General features: G+C 47.0%; 1 protein-coding gene across 4 annotated transcripts in view; it reads right to left on the bottom strand.

Moving 5' to 3' along the window:
• LOC138284105 (transient receptor potential cation channel subfamily M member 7-like) overlaps positions 1-22,427 on the bottom strand; it is a 1,183,984-nt gene that overhangs the window by 206,760 nt on the left and 954,797 nt on the right. For all 4 annotated transcript variants that reach the window (XM_069222537.1, XM_069222536.1, XM_069222538.1 and 1 more), the window contains 2 exons: positions 21,126-21,258; positions 765-1,801 (listed from right to left, as the gene is read on the bottom strand). In XM_069222537.1, coding sequence (XP_069078638.1) covers positions 765-1,801; positions 21,126-21,258 — 1,170 coding nt within the window. The remainder of the gene's footprint in view (positions 1-764; positions 1,802-21,125; positions 21,259-22,427) is intronic.

The following is a 22,427-nucleotide window of genomic DNA, read 5'->3' as shown; positions in this document are numbered from 1 at the left end:
AAAAGGGAAGTTCTGTGGTGAGAACCACAGTACTTTCTAGCTCTCGATGCCTGGATGAGATGATCTCATATACAGCAGAACCGGGGCTGTGCTGTTGACATCTTCATCATATCTAGCTCAGTCAGCTGGTTAATGTGCTAATGCATGCAAACACAGGCAAGCACAAATATGCACAGAATGATTGTGACATGCCTCTGTGTGATCTGTGCCTTTCTCTGCTTCCTATGTTGACACTTTTTTTTTATTTTCAAAGCCCGAGTTGCGGCTATTTTCTTCTTATACATTTCCTACGCCTGTTATGCTGCTTCCTTGCAGCAATGCAAGCTTTGGTATAAAAAATATGTTACAAACTTAGAAGGTAAAGTAAGAGAAAGGTTGCATGCAGGCACCTTCCAGAAAGCAATTCTATTTTACACTGAGGAATGTTTTATATTTGAAGGGAATCTATATGCGCTCTCCAAGGTCAAAGTGTGTTGGGTTGATGTGTGTGTCTGCTGTCAGATTCGGATACTAAAAAACGGAGCCCTGGCGTGCACAGTAATGTTATGGGCGAATGCCTTCTGACAGAAATACTAGTTCCATTAGGCTTTTGAACAAATCAGTTCAAATTGGGAACGGAATTCTCAAACACAAAAGTCCCTGCAAGGTCATTATGACCTATAAATTTACATTTTCTAAACCAGAATTGATGAGAAAACATACCAGATAAGCAGTATCACTTGCAAGATAATTTACCAAAAAAATCTATTAATTTAAAATCCCACCTGAGGTTTTGTAGTTGGTCCACAATCTTTGTAGGATTCCCTTTTCAATTGGGCCATTAACAGGTTTGCTTTTTTCTTCCTCTGCATGTCCGGCAACACAGTCTTCAACGTCATCCTTTAAATATAGGTTATTGTGTACATCACCACAGGAGGAAGAGGTGTGTTGGTATGTCTGGTTGCAAGAGACAAGAGTTGTCTTTTCACGACTGCTCAGACTTTTAGAATGGACAGAGACCTGGTGATCCGACATGTGTATTTTATTGTTCTCATCAGTTTTGTGATTGTTCACGCAATGTTCATCATCTACAAAACCCATATTAACATGTCCACCACTAGCAATGCACATTTTCGTTGGAGCATGGCAAGCAGTGTTACTATCAACAGCACACAGATCATTTCTGAAGCTAGAGGTATTCAAACTGCTGGCCACTAATGCACTACCATCTACCACTTGATCCTCTACAGCTTTAGAGATACCAGCCTCCTCATTTGGTAATTGAGACTCCTGTGAATATTTGCAACTGGGTTCTGATGGAGTGCTAAGAAAGAATTGAATTCTGGGGACTGAAAGTCTTAAGCTTTTAGCTGAACCATTCTGTTTCCGAATGTTAATGTGGGATTCTGAGAGCTCTGCATCATGCCCTCTTTCTAATTCTGGATCTGCTATACAAAGGTCACTTCCATTATTCCATGAAGGAACAGTGAGAAAAGTATTGTTTGTAGTGTCATGCCGGTCTTGTGGAAGAGGAGATCCAAAGAAATCTCCAATGCTAATCTTCCATTTTGAATTCATTAGGAGGTCATCATTAACAATATTTTGTCCTAAATTTTCTGAAATGCTCATCTCTCGAGAAAATGCATTTTTGACCTTACTGGCTTCTGAAGCTTTTTCAGCTGCGAGTTTTTTCATTGTATCCAAAGTGAGAGCTGAAAGGTCTTGCAAGTGGCCTATGTGAGCATCTAAAGAGCGCAACGAATGTTTTATGTAGCAAACTTGATCGCCAACTTCTTTCATATGAGCAGCAATTTGCTCAACCCTAGGGAAACAAAAAAAAAACAATTTCAATTATTATAAACAGAGTGCATTTGCTCAATTTAGAAAATCCTTCAAAGCTATAGTAAAATGAACCAGCAGTTGGCATGTGTTTTCTTATTAATTCATACCATGACTCTATATCATTAGTACATTTACATTATCCTTATAGAAGTAATTTGAACATCCAAAATGAACCTAAAAAGAAAAACCAACTTGTGTTGCATAATCTCCACAATACATGCAAGGTATTGTCCTAAGAAGATGTAACTATCAAGCTGCGTAATGTAACCATGGACACTGACTACCAGGACCACATTACCTTAGACAATTTTAAGGACTGCGGTTCTTTTTGGAGCATAACAGCACCAAAGTACATCTTGGTAGGGGGTGTGGCCAAGACCTGCCACCATCCAGTGAGGTCGATGTTAATATTGGAAAAATCAGTGTCAATATGCACCATGATATGTTCACAGGTAAGAACAAAATTGCATCCCTATTGCAAGATTCACCTCTCATGAATTCTCTGTCAATCCCCGACTCAAAAGTACATGGGAAGGCAGGCTCTGAGACCTAGGCCTGAGGTTACTGATTAACAGATCATAGGTGGAGCAGCACGTAGCCAGCAAACAAACACATAAATAGGAAACTCAGGCCAGTCCCACATATCGGCACAGCAACACCACAATGATCCCAGGAGATTAGCCCCAATAAAGCTTACATGGCCAGAGGTGTAGGCACATTCCCAACACCATAAAGTCAGATGGCACATGTAGTTAGGAACACTTAGCCAATACGAACACAACACGCACAGTAACACACTCTGATCATGTGCCCCTCAGGCCAGACATTTGGACACATTAGCCACTGGCCTTCATTGTTTCCACAAAAGGTTGAGGCCCACCTGCATTTGTTATCAGGGCCTTATTGATGACTCAAAGAAAACTGCTCCCATTTTTGACCAAGAAAGGAAAGTTTACATTGTTTTATGGTACTGAGAGAAATGTATAAAACACCACTCAGAACTATTGTACATTGAGACAGTTCTCAGACCCCAGTTCTGTAAATGTTATCCCATCTGTAATCTATAATTTAACAAACTGTTACTGTTTTGACAAGTGCCACTTGTTTTGCATTTTTTCCAAGGTAAATTCACATTCAAGCAACATTTTGGCGAGCCAGCCAGGCTCCGATTGGTTTCTCAGACTCAACCTCGACCAAAGGAAGGGGACCCGCCTGGACGGATTCACATTTGCGCAACAAGGAAAAGTGAGCAGACGCCACAATTAATTGGAAGTTCTGATAAATCCGGGGGCCAGAGGTCCATCCTGAAGCCGCTGTCAGAGGGTAAGAGACTATAGCAGAGCCTTAGTCCAGCATTTGGCATATGGCAAACTAGGAAAAAGTGTAAAAAAATTGGCCTGAGCATCCTGTCACTGACATAAATCTGGCACTTTACCTATGTTATGTGTCCAAACTGAGTAGTCGCACGGTGGCCTCAGAGGCGCTCCAGCAGAAGTCACATTCTTTTGAAAGCATGCTAGGGAAGGTGAATGTTGTTTGTTTTTATTCACTTAGGGCGTGACACAGATGGTGCACTTGTCCCCTGGTGTGACACAGGGTTAAGACTCATTCGCTTGGACTGCTGGGCATGACACAGATGGTAAGCTTGTCTCCTGGGTGTAACAGGGTTGAGACTCGTTTGCTTGGACTACTGGGTGTGACACAGATGGTACACATAACACCCCGGTGTGATATAGGGTGTGATTCAGACATTAGGGGAATAGATTTGGATATGGGAGATTAAGTGTGGCTTGTGTTTGGCCAAGAAGGGCCTGTGGTTGTCGAGTTATTCCTTTTCCCCCGCATAAATTATTATCTTTGTCCCGGAGCCGATACTGACAGACTATTAGACTCACTTAGTCCTGAGTACTGAGCAGAGCTTCCCCTGATCACAAAATAGCATGTGCTAGGAGAGGGCTAAGGTATTTTCTTAACTGTCATTATTTTTTCTCTGTCAGTTTTTTCCTCCTTTTTTGAAAATTGATGCATCTTTGATATAATGGTGCTGGTAAATGAATGCAACTGTGTTTTGTGTTGAATGTTCTATTTGTCGATGACTCATGCTATATATATATGTGTTGCTATTTCTCACAATCAATACTTATTGGTACAGTAAAATTTGCTATTTGATGCCAAAGTCCATAATGGTTTGAACTAACAACTGCACTTTCTTCCAGGTTGTGACCCTTAATATGCATTGTAAGTTGTGTTTGTGAATTGTTCATGTTGATGTATCTGTACATAACAATGAGTTTATAGTAGTTAGAATTAACTATCCCCGTAAATATATTTCTCCACTGCAAGAATAGAAATAACAATCCCTGTGTATATATTTCCTGGCTACCAGAGTAAAACATAAGATTCCCTAAAATCAGAAAAGTTAGACATGTACAATTTAGGATTCCATAAAATCAGAGGCACTAGAAGCATAACTGTCCCCTAAAAAAAACTGACAAGCTTATCATGGAATCTCCACTAAAACACAAGCAAACCAGGTTCCCCACAAAGGCTAAAAAACGTAACAAGTTTTGCAACAAATTGTGCACACACACTGAAGCACACACCTTTCCCTGGCCACAGGGGTGAGCATTTGACACTAATATAATTGAACACGAGGACTCACATAAGTACCAAGTACTTAGGGCATAAGAAGGACAGGAGAGAAGCACTATAAGAACTATGGGCCATCTTTGAGTTGCTCTGACCGATAATCCTATCCCGCAAGAGGTCCTCACCTTCCCCCACCATATGCAGGAATGGAGGTGCTGTCCCTGATGCCTGCTATCTCCATCTTAGGTAACACCAATCCGCCAGTTGAAGGAGTTGGAGGATCCCCTACTACACAACTAACTGTTAAGTCCAGGCATGACAGACTGACAGACCAACAAGGCCCAGGCACACACAGCACCACTCCAGTCCTGCGCTAGAGCTTTCCTAAGTTTAACCCCCTATCCATCACTTTCAGACCATCGAATATGAGCGGCATGAAGAACATGCACGCCCACTTAATCCAGTGAACATACTCGAGTGACAGGGAGGTTGATTGCGGTTCTGGGCAGGAATACAACTAGCCGAGATGTGGGAAAGGGGTCCTAATCCTCCGGGACCCAACGACAAAAGTGGGCACTGCTGGACCTGAGCTCATAACAATTGACGGATCCAGAGGGAGATAGTAGCAAGAGACGAAGGAGAAATCTTTGCACGCCCTTTCTGCAACTTTCGAGCAGACTGAACTAAGGAGAGGAAACTATTTGACCAGTCCTGGCCTAAGGGAGGGTCATTTGAGCCAGAGGACATGGCTATGGCAAAGGATTGCATCAGATACAGGAGGGGAAATCCCGACTGGAATTCCCCCTAAATGCAGCAATGCCTCATCATGTGGGAGAGAAAGCAAGGAAAGAGAGAAAGAACAAGAAGTGGTTGGGATGGAACAAGGACGTTACTGCAAAACCCCTGAGCTGGGAGCAGGCAGTCCTGGTCAGAACAGCTGTAGCTGCAATGGCACAGAAGGTGATGGCACCAATGAGGATACCGATGCAGAGGTTTGGAAAGGATTAAGCACATTGTGTCAGGATTTGTGGAAGTAGTACAGAGAACTTTCAAAGTCGAGAGGGGGTCACAACCCCGCTTCCGCTCCCAGAACCAGTTAAGCCACGGAGCAAACATGGGTCAGCTCCGCGTCCAGTGAATGACATATGCACATCCACTCTCATCTGTTGTCAGTGACTCAACAGGTTGAATGATGAACCCACCATGACAGTGCTGGTAAATAAAACACCCTACAGCTTCCTAGGTGACACAGGGGCAACAAAATCATGCTGAAAGGAAGGGATTGTGCCCTTATTGAAAAACTCCATGGACACGCAGGGGTTCTCGGGTATGGTCATGAGACTTCCCTTCACAAAAGCCCTGGAGAAAGACGTGGGAGGCAGCACCCTCAACTAATCTCCTAGAAAGAGACTTAATGGCCAAACTAAACATGACCATCCATTTCTCAGAAGATGAGACAATGATCTGTTCGACCCTTGGGGTTACCCCATCAAGGCCCATGTACTTAACCCATCCACGCCGCACAGACCAGCCCATAAGGGCGACACCCACTGGCCAGATGGCCTTCACTAGCGCTGTCCTCACAATCATTGATAATGCACTGGAACTGGTGGGTCGAAGGCTACAGCTGCCCCGTGAATTAGCATTCTGCTTGGAGGGTCACAATGATATGGAACCCCAAGAGGAGATGCTGCTTTGCTTGGTTGCCGTTAAGGTGCAGCCCAAATACAGGGTTCCTGCTTGCCACTGACCAAGTGAATGCCATGTGGGCAAGTACATCTTCGTTACGCCGGGTCTCAGTATATGGGAGGTAACCAACGACCAGCTGTTCAGTGACTATCCAGGTGCCTCAAATTACCTTTGCTGCTTCGGTTACGGTAGAAATGTAGAATGGGGCTTTTTTTGTGCATGGTGGTATTGGTAACATGGCAGGAGCAAGACTTGTCAGCAGTACCGCGGTTATGGGTGAAGGAACCTTATGATGTGGGGCTCATCAATATCACCAAACCACTGCAAAAAAAGGTCCATCCCTCCCTGGGTGGGTCAGTACCCTCTCTCCAAGGAAGCCAATAAGGGTATAGCACCCAGAATACAAGCACTTGTTGATCAGGATGTCCTCCACATGGTGCTCTCCCTCTGCAATACACCAATCTTCCTGGTCAAAAAGACTAAGATTGGACCTGGCACCTGGAGCAGGACCTGCGCATGCTCAATGACACCATGGTCCAGGAATTCCCTGTGGTCACAGATCCCTCCATCATACTAACATACTCGCAGAAGTCTACTGTTTCCTAGTGACAGACATCAAGAATGCGTTTTTTAGCATTCTTCTGCAACTTGACAGTCAGTACCTGTAGGAAGTTGACTCTGTATTTCCTATTTCTAAGTAAGAACTAGTGTGCACAGAGTCCAAGGGTTCCCCTTAGAGGTAAGATAGTGGCAAAATTAGATAATTCGAATGCTCTATTTTGTGGTAGTGTGGTCGAGCAGTAGGCTTATCAGAGGGTAGTGTTAAGCATTTGTTGTGCACACACAGGCAATAAATGAGGAACACACAGTCAAAGACTTACTCCAGGCCAATAGGTTTTTATATTGAAAAATATATTTTCTTAGTTTATTTTAAGAACCACAGGTTCAAGATTTACAGTAAACACTTTAAATGTAAGGTACTTCACTTAGATACTTTAGGAACTTTGAATAAAAGCAATATCATATACAGTCTTTGTAAAAATGGCAATAAGCTATTTTCAAAGTGGACACTGCAAAAATCAACAGTTCTTGGGGGAGGTAAGTCAAGGTTAGATTAGGAGGTAAGTAAAACACTTACAAGTCTCAGTTCTAGGGCATAGGCAGCCCACTGTTGGGGGTTCAAGGCAACCCCAAAGTTACCACACCAGCAGCTCAGAGCCGGTCAGGAGCAGAGGTCAAAGAGGTGCCCAAAACACATAGGTGCCTATAGAGAACAGGGGTGCTTCGGTTCCAGTGTGCCAGCAGGTAAGTACCTGCATCCTCTGGGGGCAGACCAGGGAGGTTTTGTAGAACACTGGGGGGGACACAAGTAGGCACACAAAACACACCCTCAGCAGCACAGGGGCGGCCGGGTGCAGTGTGCAAAGCAGGCATCAGGTTTCAGGGAGGAAACAATGGAGGGACCTGGGGGTCACTCTAGCGGTGCAGGCAGGCACAGGGGGGGTTTCTCGGGACAGCCACCACCTGGGCAAAGCAGAGGGTCGCCTGGGGGTCACTCTTGCGCTGAGGTTCGGTTCCTTCAGGTCCTGGGGGCTGTGGGTGCAGTGTTGATTCCAGGCGTTGGGTCCCTTGTTACAGGCAGTTGCAGTCAGGGGGGAGCCTCTGGATAATCTCTGCAGGCGTTGCTGTGGCGGCTCAGGGGGGTCGTCTCTGGTTACTCACGGGCTCGCAGTCGCTGGGGAGTCCTCCCTGTGGTGGTCGTTCTTTGGATCTTGAGCCGGGGGCATCGGGTGGAGAGTGTGAAGTCTCACGCTTGCGGCGGGAAGCGTGCAGTCTTTGAAAGTGAAACAGGGCCGCTGTTCACTGGAGTTTCTTGGTCCTTTAGTCCAGGGCAGTCCTCTGAGGCTTCAGAGGTCACTTGTCCCTGTCGGATGCGTTGCTGGTACAGGTTTTCGAAGTTGGAGACAATCCGGTAGGGCTGGGGCCAAGGCAGTTGTCGTCTTCCTCCTTCTCTGCAGGCTTGTAGGTCAGCAGTCCTCCTTGTTTCTTCAGGTTGCAGGAATCTGATTTCCTGGGATCTGGGGTGCCCCTAAACACTGAATTTAGGGGTGTGTTTAGGTCTGGGAGGGCAGTAGCCAATGGCTACTGTCCTTGAGGGTGGCTACACCCTCTTTGTGCTTCCTCCCTGTGGGAAGGGGGGTACATCCCTAATCCTATTGGGGGAATCCTCCAAACTCAAGATGGAGGATTTTTAAAGGCAGGGGTCACCTCAGCTCAGGACACCTTAGGGGCTGTCCTGACTGGTGGGTGACTCCTCCTTGTTTTTCTCATTATCTCCTCCAGCCTTGCCACCAAAAGTGGGGGCAGTGGCCGGAGGGGTGGGCATCTCCACTAGCTGGGATGCCCTGGGGAGCTGTAACAAAAGGGGTGAGCCCTTGAGGCTCACCGCCAGGTGTTACAGTTCCTGCAGGGGGAGGCGAGAAGCACCTCCACCCAGTACAGGCTTTGTTCCTGGCCACAGAGTGACAAAGGCACTCTCCCCATGTGTCCAGCAACATGTCTGGTGTGCGGCAGGCTGGCAGAAACTGGTCAGCCTACACTAGAAGTCGGATTGGTATTCAGGGGGCATCTCTAAGATGCCCTCTGGGTGTATGTTACAATAAATTGCACACTGGCATCAGTGTGCATTTATTGTGCTGAGAAGTTTGATACCAAACTTCCCAGATTTCAGTGTAGCCATTATGGAACTGTGGAGTTTGTGTTTGACAAACTCCCAGACCATATATTCTTATGGCTACCCTGCACTTACAATGTCTAAGGTTTTGCTTAGACACTGCAGGGGCATAGTGCTCATGCACATATGCCCTCACCTGTGGTATAGTGCACCCTGCCTTAGGGCTGTAAGGCCTGCTAGAGGGGGGACTTACCTATGCCACAAGCAGTGTGAGGTTGGCATGGCACTCTGAGGGGAGTGCCATGTCGACTTAGTCATTTTCTCCCCACCAGCACACACAAGCTGAGAGGCAGTGTGCATATGCTGAGTGAGGGGTCCCCAGGGTGGCATAAGACATGCTGCAGCTCTTAGAGACTTTCCTGGCATCAGGGCCCTTGGTACCAGGGGTACCAGTTACAAGGGACTAACCTGAGTGCCAGGGTTGTGCCAATTGTGGAGACAAAGGTACAGTTTTAGGGAAAGAACACTGGTGCTGGGGCCTGGTTAGCAGGGTCCCAGCACACTTTCAAATCATAACGTAGGATCAGCAAAGGTAAAAAGTTAGGGGGTAACCATGCCAAGGAGGCATTTCCTTACAGTACCTGACCACCTTCACTTTCCGAAGGGTGCAGTTGCTATACCAGAGACTACTGCAAGGGTACCGTGAGTCTCCCAGTATCTTTGATGGAATACTAAGGAAGGACCTTGCTAAGTTCCAATCGAATAGCACCCTGATACAGTATGCTGACGAAATCTTGATATGCAATCTCTCTGAGGACCTATGTCATCAGGTCATGATAGCACTCCTGATTATACTTGCTGAGAGATGGTACTAAGCAGAGAAGGGGAAGATGCAGTATGTACCACAGGAGGTTAGAGGTTAGTTACCTGGGTCAGCTGATCTCAGCAGCTGGTTGGCAGATCAGACCAGAACACACAGATTTTATCAGGGCTATGGCACCACTGCAAACTTTTTTAGGACTATGCAACTATGTACAGCAGTGTTTTTTTTTACTACAGCATGCTTGTTGCCCCCTTATTCAAGACCATAAAAAAGGTGAAGGCTGGCCACAAGGAGCTGGCATAGATGCCTGGGATGCACAATGCCTTCTGCAAGCTCAAAACAGAGATAATGCATTCACACATGTTAGGAACGCCCAACTATAAAAAGGAATTCTTATTCAGCCACAGCATAGGGGAGTCGTGACAGCAATTCTGACACAAAAGTATGACATGGGGCACAAATCACTTGTATATTACAGTGGGCATTTAGAATCAGTCATGGAGAGTCATTTTTCATGCAGGCAGGTGCTAGAGGCAGTGGCCTTTGCCATCTACAGAAGCACTTCTATTGTCATGGGGGCACCACTGACAGTGTAAGCAGAATAGTATTTGCAGTCATACAAAAGAGCAAAAGCACACTGATTGCACAACGTATTTGGGATACAAACTGATTCTCTCCAGGTCATCATTAAAAATAGTATGGTGCCATCTAGTAAACCGAGCTACCTTCCTAGCCCATGAGCTTCAAGAAGGGGGAAAAGATCCATGACTGCGCTAAAGGTGTGGCTGTGGTTAAATGCACCGCTCATACCAGGGGCAAGAACTTCATTTACCGGGGAAATGCATTTGCTGACCAGTATGCAAAAAGAGCAGCTTATGAAACAGTTAAGGAAGTACGCATACGCCCCTTACAATGGACAGAGGCAGAATCCCCCACAGAACAAGCCTTGCACAGAAACTGCAGGATTGTTCTTGCGGGAGTTTCAGAAAACTGTATTGTCTGATGAGAAGGAGCAATGGGTAGCCAGGGGCTGCACGCAAACCACACATGACCTAGTATACTGACACGCACCTACAGGGAAACCTGTCATGCCACAGAACTTAGACAATATAGAGTTGCCTCAGTTACACTTACCAACACACACAGCCAAAGAAAACATGATAGCAGAATTTCAGAGTGACTGGTTTAACCGCAACCATACCGAAGCTGTGAGGATGTATTTAAACAAATGCACCATCTGCCAATTATACTCACCCAAACATCAAGACAACCAGTGCCCTGTTGGCCCATGGTGGGGCTGCATTTACTTAAGGGGCTTGCTCCTGCCTGTGGTTGGGCCCGGAGCCTGAACAGGCAGCTGTGTGGGAGCCAGAGCATGCCACCCTGGAGCTGGGTCGGCCTGGAGAGTGAGGTGTTGACTGTGATGCTGGTCTGGTGGTTTATGGGTGTCTGGGATCCTATGGCGGTCCAGCTGAAGGACAGAGGCTGCAGAAGAGGACACCGAGGCTAGAGCATCAGCACTGCCCCATTGGCATGGAGCCTGCAATGTGTCCGGGCTGGGTGCCTGCACCTAATTCGGGACCCTATCCAGCTTGAAGAGTGTGAATTGGGCTCCGGGTCCAAGTGAAGCAGTAACGGTGCTAAAAGTCTGAATTAGAGTTGACCCCCAAACAGCTGTAATATCCTCGCCTTGCGGCACACCAAGGGAGCACCCAAAGTATATCACACAATTCGCCCTAACCCCCTTGCTGCCAGTGGCCCTCCAGACTGCTATGCTTTGCCTCTCCAATTGGTGTAAGTGCATCACCAGCACACTCCTAAGAGACCCTGATGCTCCTACTATGATCTCAATCACGATAGGCAAAACTAAATAGCTCAAGATTCCAGACGCAACAGCGAGATGCACTGCAAAGACACAGTGAGTCCACATTAGGTACACACAACAATAAGTTTGACACCATCCTGAATGCTATACAAGAATGGAAAGATGTCTCTTGAGGCAAATATATACTCTGTGGAGCTAGACAGCAACCTCTTAAGGGTAGCCCACAGAAAGCCGCATTGACAGCAATGGGTTGACACTCACAACATGACACCTTCATATCCAGTAGCTGCAGAAACAACTGACGGGCCTGCAAAAGGAAGAAACGCTTCAGCTCCGTGTGGAGGATGCAGAGGGGCACTAAAGACTCAAAAACTTACAAACTGTGGAGATGCCGGAACATGAGGAAGACCCTAGCACTGAACTGTTTGCTGAAAGTTGGCTCTCCCAGAAGGTGCTCCAAGACAAGCTCTCCATATTTTTCTCTGGTAAGTGGGCCTATTTGCCCCTGTCAGATGAGCAACCCTGAACTATTGTTGCCCAACTTTTCAACTTTCAAGCCTAGGACCCAATACTATGAATGGCCCACACCTAGGGGCCTTGGCCCATGAATGGACATCTGGTTAATATCTACCCTGATTACACTACTAAATTTCAGCGCCAGTGCTCAAACTATACAGAGATCAAAAAACATCTTGGTTCACTGGACCTTTGATATGCCCTAATGTACTATGCCATGCTGATGCTCATGGAGAATGGCACCTCTTTGGCTGCATGGTAATTTCTACAGGCAAAATAGATCAGCATGTCGCCGATACAGGGATCAGAAGATGGGCCATGAGAACATTGCTGCCCACAAAAGCAGCACCATGGAAGGCCCAGGGGCCATCCCACGACAGAGGAGGCAGCAGAGGCAATGGCACAGGTGGTGGTGAATATTTTACAGGAAACCGACAGCCGGGGAAAGGTATCTCTCTTGTACCAGGAACCTGCTGATAATCTTGGTGACAGAATAGCAATATTCTGGCTCGGATAGCCATAGAGGCCCATTTTTAAAACCAAGGGCAGCAGGTGACATAAGTTAACTCTTGCTAGTGAGCACAGAACACAGCATGTAAGTATTCACATAATGCAGATGTAAGGGAGCTAAGGGCTGCTGGGACTTGTGCGGACAGTACAGCAATAGTAGCTGATGAAGGGGCTTGGAGGAGTGAGCCACATTGGAACGGACTCTTGCCTGCTATGCACATCTGCTTTGACATATTGAAGGAGGAACGAAGGACTGAACATTTACTACAAATGTTTCATGCTGGTTATATGGGAGTTGGCCAGCTGAGGCCTTACACCTGGGGGTTGGAGTTGGGGTGGCGACTGTTCTTACACTGAGCTTGCTTGTAAAATTGAGACACAGTCGCATTGGATTGGGGGGGTGCTTAATTACATAGCTTATCATTCCGGGGTTGGACTTCACACCTAGTTGGTGACTTTGAGGGAACCTGTCTGACCCATAGTGGTACACTTTAACTTTTTAACTAGAAATTTCTGGGGAATGGCTCTCCCTACCAAAGAGAAATGGGATACACATGTTTACTTGAAACACCAGCACATACACTTTGCCTGTCAACAAGAAATGCACCTAACATGGCCAGAGCTTTGGAAAGTAGTCAAAGATGGATGGGACAAATACATTTGACCATGCATTCTGACTGTGCGAGGGGAGTGCTGGTGTTGTTCGTCCCCAGCAGCGTACCAAGATCATTCCAGAGGGCAGATTTGCTGTGGCTGAGGGCTTGTTTCCAGAGGGCTGATAAGCTGTGGTTGAGTGCTTGTTGGATGGAGAGCCTCTCCCAATTACTGCGATTTACACCCCAAACTTGCATCAGATTGAGTTCTTTAACACACTAACCCTGACTTTGCTCTAAGAGCCAATGGTCCCTTGCCTCCTGGCAAGGGACCATTGGCTCTTAGTTGGGGGTAGGAGACTTCAACTGTGTGAGGGGAAAAGATGCTGAACGTTCAGTGCCGCCTCTTCCTGGGGCACCTGTAACAGAGTTGCACAGAGTTTTAAGGGCTGACAAAAGGACATGCAACCGGTGGAAAAGGGAGTACTGGTTCTATTCTCATATGCCCTGCATACACACAAGACTACACTAATGGTTCTGCCCTTGGGACGTGTGCCAAAGGACGCTTGACACTAAGTACCTGGGGTGCACTCTATCAGACCACGCCCATTGAAGCGGACAGTGACCTGTGGAGTGTTCCACATGAGGGTCTAAATGGAGAGAATGGTTGAGTGAGGCTTGTAGGAGGCTGGACTGGCTTGTAGTGAGTACCAAGGGGTACTTACACCTTGCACCAGGCCCAGTTATCCCTTATTAGTGTATAGGGTGTCTAGCAGCATAGGCTGATAGATAATGGTAGCTTAGGAGAGCAGCTTAGGCTGAACTAGGAGACGAGTGAAGCTCCTACAGTACCACTAGTGTCACTTGCACAATATCATAAGAAAACACAATACACAGTTATACTAAAAATAAAGGTACTTTATTTTTATTACAATATGCCAAAGTATCTCAGAGTGTACCCTCAGTAAGAGGATAGGAAATATACACAAGATATATGTACACAATACCAAAAATATGCAGTATAGTCTTAGAAAACAGTGCAAACAATGTATAGTTACAATAGGATGCAATGGGGACACATAGGGATAGGGGCAACACAAACCATATACTCCAAAAGTGGAATGCGAACCACGAATGGACCCCAAACCTATGTGACATTGTAGAGGGTCGCTGGGACTATTAGAAAATAGTAAGGGTTAGAAAAATAGCCCACCCCAAGACCCTGAAAAGTGAGTGCAAAGTGCACTAAAGTTTCCCAAAGGACATAGAAGTCGTGATAGGGGAATTCTGCAGGAAAGACACAAACCAGCAATGCAACAACGATGGATTTCCAGTTGAGGGTACCTGTGGAACAAGGGGACCAAGTCCAAAAGTCACAAGCAAGTCGGAGATGGGCAGATGCCCAGGAAATGCCAGCTGTGGGTGCAAAGAAGCTGCTACTGGACAGAAGAAGCTTAGGTTTCTGCAGGAACGACAAGGGCTAGAGACTTCCCCTTTGGAGGACGGATCCCTCACGCCGTGGAGAGTCTTGCAGAAGTGTTTTCCCGCCGAAAGACCGCCAACAAGCCTTGCTAGCTACAAATCGTGCGGTTAGTGTTTTTGGATGCTGCTGTGGCCCAGGAGGGACCAGGATGTCGCAAATTGCGTCAGGAGACAGAGGGGACGTCGAGCAAGACAAGGAGCTCTCTCAGCAGCAGGCAGCACCCGGAAAAGTGCCAGAAACAGGCACTACGAGGAGGCGTGAAACAGTGCTCACCTGAAGTTACACAAAGGAGTCCCACGTCGCCGGAGACCAACTTAGAAAGTCGTGCAATGCAGGTTAGAGTGCCGTGGACCCAGGCTTGGCTGTGCACAAAGGATTTCCGCCGGAAGTGCACAGAGGCCGCAGTAGCTGCAAAAGTCGCGGTTCCCAGCAATGCAGTCTGGCGTGGGGAGGCAAGGACTTACCTCCACCAAACTTGGACTGAAGAGTCACTGGACTGTGGGGGTCACTTGGACACAGTTGCTGGATTCGAGGGACCTCGCTCGTCGTGCTGAGAGGAGACCCAAGGGACCGGTAATGCAGTTCTTTGGTGCCTGCGGTTGCAGGGGGAAGATTCCGTCGACCCACGGGAGATTTCTTCGGAGCTTCTAGTGCAGAGGGGAGACAGACTACCCCCACAGCATGCACCACCAGGAAAAGAGTCGAGAAGGCGGCAGGATCAGCATTACAGAGTTGCAGTAGTCGTCTTTGCTACTATGTTGCAGTTTTGCAGGCTTCCAGCGCGGTCAGCAGTCGATTCCTTGGCAGAAGGTGAAGAGAGAGATGCAGAGGAACTCGGATGAGCTCTTGCATTCGTTATCTAAAGAATCCCCAGAGACAGAGACCCTAAATAGCCAGAAAAGAGGGTTTGGCTACCTAGGAGAGAGGATAGGCTAGCAACACCTGAAGGAGCCTATCAGAAGGAGTCTCTGACGTCACCTGGTGGCACTGGCCACTCAGAGCAGTCCAGTGTGCCAGCAGCACCTCTGTTTCCAAGATGGCAGAGGTCTGGAGCACACTGGAGGAGCTCTGGACACCTCCCAGGGGAGGTGCAGGTCAGGGGAGTGGTCACTCCCCTTTCCTTTGTCCAGTTTCGCGCCAGAGCAGGGCTAAGGGGTCCCTGAACCGGTGTAGACTGGCTTATGCAGAAATGGGCACCAAATGTGCCCATGAAAGCATTTCCAGAGGCTGGGGGAGGCTACTCCTCCCCTGCCTTCACACCATTTTCCAAAGGGAGAGGGTGTAACACCCTCTCTCAGAGGAAGTCCTTTGTTCTGCCATCCTGGGACAAGCCTGGCTTGACCCCAGGAGGGCAGAAACCTGTCTGAGGGGTTGGCAGCAGCAGAAGCTGCAGTGAAACCCCAGGAAAGGCAGTTTGGCAGTACCAGGGTCTGTGCTACAGACCACTGGGATCATGGGATTGTGCCAACTATGCCAGGATGGCATAGAGGGGGCAATTCCATGATCATAGACATGTTACATGGCCATATTCGGAGTTACCATTGTGAAGCTACATATAGGTAGTGACCTATATGTAGTGCACACGTGTAATGGTGTCCCCGCACTCACAAAGTCTGGGGAATTGGCCCTGAACAATGTGGGGGCACCTTGGCTAGTGCCAGGGTGCCCTCACACTAAGTAACTTTGCACCTAACCTTTACCAGGTAAAGGTTAGACATATAGGTGACTTATAAGTTACTTAAGTGCAGTGTAAAATGGCTGTGAAATAACGTGGACGTTATTTCACTCAGGCTGCAGTGGCAGGCCTGTGTAAGAATTGTCAGAGCTCCCTATGGGTGGCAAAAGAAATGCTGCAGCCCATAGGGATCTCCTGGAACCCCAATACCCTGGGTACCTCAGTACCATATACTAGGGAATTATAAGGGTATTCCAGTAAGCCAATGTAAATTGGTAAAATTGGTCACTAGCCTGTTAGTGACAATTTGAAAGAAATGAGAGAGCATAACCACTGAGGTTCTGATTAGCAGAGCCTCAGTGAGACAGTTAGTCACTACACAGGTAACACATTCAGGCACACTTATGAGCACTGGGGTCCTGGCTGACAGGGTCCCAGTGACACATACAACTAAAACAACATATATACAGTGAAAAAATGGGGGTAACATGCCAGGCAAGATGGTACTTTCCTACAAAGCTCTGTTAAGGTAGTCATCAGGGGTCACTGTATCACAACCTTGTGGGGCATGTGGTGCATGCTATGTGAGGAGTTGCATAAAGTAGAAGGGGTTGAGCAGCAGGTGGTGGGCTCCCCAGATGCTGAGGAAGCCTTGGCAGGCCAACTCAAGCAGCACAGGATGGTTTAGTTATCCTATATGGAGTTTGTGGCATGCAAGCACACGGAGGGATGCAAAGCAGGCAGGTTGCTTGCCTAGCTTTTGAAATCTGAGAACACCAGAGAACCGGCTGGTGCCAATGAAGGCCCTGACGTACTGGTGGTCAACAAGCAGGAGGTTATTTGCAAAACATTCACCGAGTACCAATGCAGGTTTAAGACGAAAGCACCAAGGAAGAGAGTCATAGGAAAATGGGCGCTCTTAGTAAGTCCATATAGTAGTATTAACGTTTCAATTGTGGCATGGTGCTCCTGGCAAGAGGACCTTCCTTAGTCCTGCAATGTTTCCTAGGAAACTAACAATGTAGAAGCCAACTGTCAGGGCACCCATGAATATAGAATTTGAAGTTTGTGATATGTCGAATCTTCAGTGTGGAAAAGCAATCACACCATCCATAGTTCAGAATAGATTTATTTCTTGAAGCACACAGTTCATCATAATAATTGAAAATCGTCCTTGAATTTCATAATCATATAGCCACCACAGCCAACACGTGTTTCGTCCTATGAGAGAACCCTCTCACGGACTTCATCAGGGCTTGATTCAGGTACGTAATATGTAAGCAATAATCTTATCCAGAGACTTGTCTAATCTCGTTAAGGTGCAAGGAAAACTCAGTACAAATCAACAAATGAAGAAATCCTATGTCGCTATCTTTATTTACACGTGTCAATATCTAATCAGACAAACAAACCGTGGTCAGATAATTCCACAGCATTTTAAGTAACCGAGAGCCATTTACGAAACACGTGTTGGCTGTGGTGGCTATATGATTATGAAATTCAAGGGCGATTTTCAATTATTATGATGAACTGTGTGCTTCAAGAAATAAATCTATTCTGAACTATGGATGGTGTGATTGCTTTTCCACACTGAAGATTCGACATATCACTAACTTCAAATTCTATATTCATGGGTGCCCTGACAGTTGGCTTCTACTAATGCAGGTTTTACACCACACATTGATAAACAGTCCCTGACTGACTGCGTGTATATGTGCATGTGATTCCCAGCCCTGTGATAGTCACTCCATCGCCACAAACTAGGTGAACCTCTACAAATTGAAGAAATGCATGCAGCGATCTCGCAGATGGCGAGGAACTAGATGCTTTGATTTGACCGACTACCTGCAGAGTTCTAGGCTACATATAGGACATCCCTAGCTGACGAATTGCTGTCTATGCAGCCCCACGTGGGGGTAACCTCCCACGCTCCATGAGAGAAGCATTGATCATGGTAATCCCAAAAGAGGAGAGAGACCGTATGGAGGTCTGTTTCTATCAACCTTTGTCACTCTTAAACCAGGATTATAAAATCCTGAGCCGCACACTGGCCAATAGACTTCTGCCACTATTGCTGCCCCTAATTCACTCAGACCAAAGTGGGTTAATTCCTGGATGCTACACCTTCATGAACGTGCAAAAACTGTTTGCCCTAATGGATGCAGTGGGGATCAAAGGGGACATGGATGGTAAGCATTTGGTACACTAAGCTGGCCCTACCTTCAGATGGTCTTTTGGAAGCTTCGACCAGGGTTTTTGCGGTGAGTACAGCTTCTGTAAATTAGACGCTGGCTAAGCTGCATATTGGACAAGTAATCTCTGAGAGATTTGAAGTTTCATGCGGCAAACAGCAGGATGGTCTTCTCTCTCCTATCATATGTACCCTGGTAATGGATCCGTTGGTGGCCTGTTACTTCAGAGGGCCTCGGCCTGAGGCATCCCTTTCAGGGGTGAGTGGCATGTGATGATTTTATCTTAGGGTATGCGGATGATGGCTGGAGGTACCAACCCATCACCAAAATGTTGATCCTTCCAAGGCTGCTCTACCTGTTCTCTGTGATCCCAGTGTTACTGAAACATCCCTTCTTTAGTGACTTGTACACAATGCTTCCAGGCCTCCTCTGGGGTGGTGAGCGGAAGAGAGTTGCGCTCCACAAGATGCTGCTCCCATTCATTGTGGGTGGCCAATCTGACCTGTATTACGAGTGGTACTGTGTGGCGGAACAGCTTCAGTTGCCAATACAATGGTTCGGGGAGGGAAGTGGACAGGGGGAGAGGGCACTAGCACACACCCTGGGACACAATAGGATTGTCAAGTGGCTATTTGCGACAGCTGCCAGATGTGAGACTGTCCGGGTTCTACAGTCGCTCAGAATTCCTGGACCAAATACCTAAAGGTGAATGGTAGCTAGCGCCCTACACTGCTCAACCACCAGTATGGGCAATACCAGAACTTGGGAGGTTTCCGCAACATTTAACAGGCAGTTGTAGAAACTGGTTGGGATCATGCAGGTGAGTAATATGTATGAATTAGGAAAGTTGTGGGAGTTCCTGACCTTGACAGAGAAATTTGAACTAGGACCAGGCCATGAGATACATGGTACACTGATGCACAAACAGTGATCCCTGTGGAACCAGTCGGAGCTGTCACCATACACCATGCTTCAATGCCTGTCACAGGGCAGTGGGCATAAAGCCCTTACTTTGTGTCGACACTGGCCTCAGTAGCAACTGATGCACTGCTGCAAGGATGTTGGGACCAAATGGGCATGATGCCTTAATAAACAAACTATGGGTTGCAACAAAGGCATACGCCATAAACTTCTCACATAACTCCAAATTCAAAGTCCTGAAGTTCAACTATTTGTATCAAACTTACCCGTCCCCGCAACAAATTGGTCAAATGTTCCCAAGCTTGGCCTGTCAATGCCCCAGATGTGATACCGGAGGCGCAATTCTACCACATGGTAAGGGAGTGCCCGGAAATAGCGAAAGCAGTGCTAGTGAACTTGGTTGTACTGGTGGGTAAGGACTTGACTCCCATACCAGGCTACGCCTTCTGGGGTGAATGACTAGGTCCAATGAAGACAAACTGGAGTGCAGGAGGAATGATTTGGAGCTGATGTTATATAAACACCACAAAGTGATGGCCTGGAGGTTGTCAAAGCCCCCCCCCCCACCATCTGTTACGATCTGGTGCAAGGATCTGAAAAGCAAGCAATCCGCCATACCATACATAGCATATGTCGCTAAACAGGGCAAGCAATGGGGATAATGATCTGGGACACATATGTTACTAAACTAAAAGTGTGCACCGATGAGACTACCCTGAGCGCTATGCCAGGGACTACACTAGACAACCCCGACCCCTTGACTTTTGTGGTCGCATGTAGAGGCTGGCAAATGGTAGTGCACAGACAAGCCTGTAATGTTGCTGGCTTGGAAAGCCTCCAGGGAAGTACCATTGCTGCACAGTACGGATCCTCACAGTCATGTGCTGGAATGGGAGATGGCTTGAGGGAGGTACCTGATCCAAACCGGCATAAGTAAGCAGGCTCACTTGCACCGCAGGAAGGGTCAGGGTCATGTGTTGTTTTGCGGAGTAATCTACTTTTCTTTTCCATGTCTCTCAATTCCATTTGTTGTTCAGCTCAGTTGTAACTGTGGGCACCCACCCAGAGCTGGTTGACAACTTAACTGCGTGGTAATTGTGGTCGAAAGGGGAATGCTTTGGGCCACGATGTTGTTCCCGTGTTTTTTTTCTCAAACATGCTTGTATAATGTGGTTGTAAAACGAATAAAAAGCTATTTAAAAAAAAGTTATATCTTGGTAGGATGGAAGAATTAAGACCCACTTAAGTGCAAAACGGATTCTTACCACTCCTCAGTGTGAACTACAGCACTTTCATTCTGCAGCTTACTTTATATTTAAGGTGTTTTTCTGATGGGAGCAATAGTCCATACCTGGATTTAGCATACCTTTATGCGGTCACTCACTATCTGGTAGCATTTGCATTTCTGCATTACAAAATCAATCACATTTTCTGTCTAACTGCAATTCGACAGAACACACTTTGGCACAGATGTAATGAAAAATATGCACATCTGGAGATGAATAGTACAATGGATTGATCTTGATACATGAGATTGATGTTCCAAAGTGTGCTTTTGCTTTCTTTTTGGATGTTCAAAGGTTTTCGGCTGGGATTGATTCCACTAAACATTGGGCGACAGTGTGCACCTGTTTTGCATTCCTTGTATTTACAATTTCTTTAAAAAATCATACTTTGAGGATTCATTAATATAACTGTGAGTGTACATATTTGACCACTATCCCCCAACCCGTAGTTGCGGTACTTTCTAATCAATTCCAAAATCCTTCACATAAAGATTTCCAAGGCCAGGATTCATTATATTTATTCTTTACCTTTCCGAGGTTACCCTGATTCTTTGCTCACTTCCAGACTGGAATTCGTCTTCTTTTCGATTGAAATATATTTCAGCACAGCGTTCTTCAAAGTCATGAAGTTTCTTTTCATCTTCCTCTGTCAAGAAAAGCTCTACAAACAGTAATAGAATGAAATAATAATGTCAATATAACAATATTATTTTAGTGTACATATTTGTTTCGCTTTTGGTTAACAATGATTTTAAACATGAGCTTCAAGACACTATGGTGGTCATTATGATGTTGGCGCTAATGACCGCACTGCCGGCGGTGGCGGTAATTACCGCCGACGGCATGGCAGTTCAGACCACCATATAAAGATAACAGTAGTGAACTGGCTGCAGAGCAGCCAGTTCACTACTACCTACCGCCAGGCCAGAATCGACCGCCGGTAGCCACTTCTAACCCAGAGGTGGAGGCCACCCGGTGGGATAATGATCCAATTTCCACCAGGGATTTCCTGGCGGGATATCCCCCCAGGTAATCCCAGGTGGAAAGCATACAGGTGACAGGAATTCTCATTCCTGGCACCAGTATATGACACACCAGGCCCCACGCCACAACCCCCACCCACCCCCCAAAGGCCTAGACCCGTCCCCCTGAACCCTGAAACTCGCCCCCCCATTCCTCCTCCCTCCAATCTCCCTGTGGGCCATCCACAAGCCCCCCACACCATCCCCCACCCCTCCACCTTCGTTCAGGTCCCCCTCAACCCCCACATACACATGCACCGATATACCGACATACACACACCGATTCATACATGTACACACATCCCCCCTTCAAAAATACACACACCCATGCACACCCTCAAATCCCTCTCCACCCTTCCCTCTTGGCCAGCACTTACCTATTCCATGGTGCTGCTTCAGGAGGGAACGGGCTCCTAGGATGCTGCTCCCCCAGCATCGCTGCGTCTCCATACACTGCCACGCCTGTGACTGCATCATTATAGGCGTGGCAGTGTATTGACTGACATGGTGGTGGGGGTGGAGCAGCATCCACCCCGCCACCGGCCGTCAGCATGGCACCTGGCGGCCCTCAATGCCATCAATGGCGGTGAGGCTCCAGGTGTCATTATCTGGTGTGATGCCTGCCACCACCACTTGCGGTCTTCCGCCAACCGTCAGCATGGTTGGCAGCAGGCTATCCCGCCAAGATCAAAATGGCCACCTATGTCTTGGCCAAAACTTCTTGCCCCACTAGTCAGTCAATATGTATAACCTTAAAGATCATCTTTATTATTTTCGATTGCAAATGGATTGCATTTTAATAACCATC

The sequence above is a fragment of the Pleurodeles waltl genome, chromosome 3_1 (assembly GCF_031143425.1).
Source record: "Pleurodeles waltl isolate 20211129_DDA chromosome 3_1, aPleWal1.hap1.20221129, whole genome shotgun sequence".
Taxonomy (NCBI): domain Eukaryota; kingdom Metazoa; phylum Chordata; class Amphibia; order Caudata; family Salamandridae; genus Pleurodeles; species Pleurodeles waltl.
The sequence above is the reverse complement of the archived record's forward strand: the minus strand, read 5'-3'. Positions and strand labels throughout refer to the sequence as shown.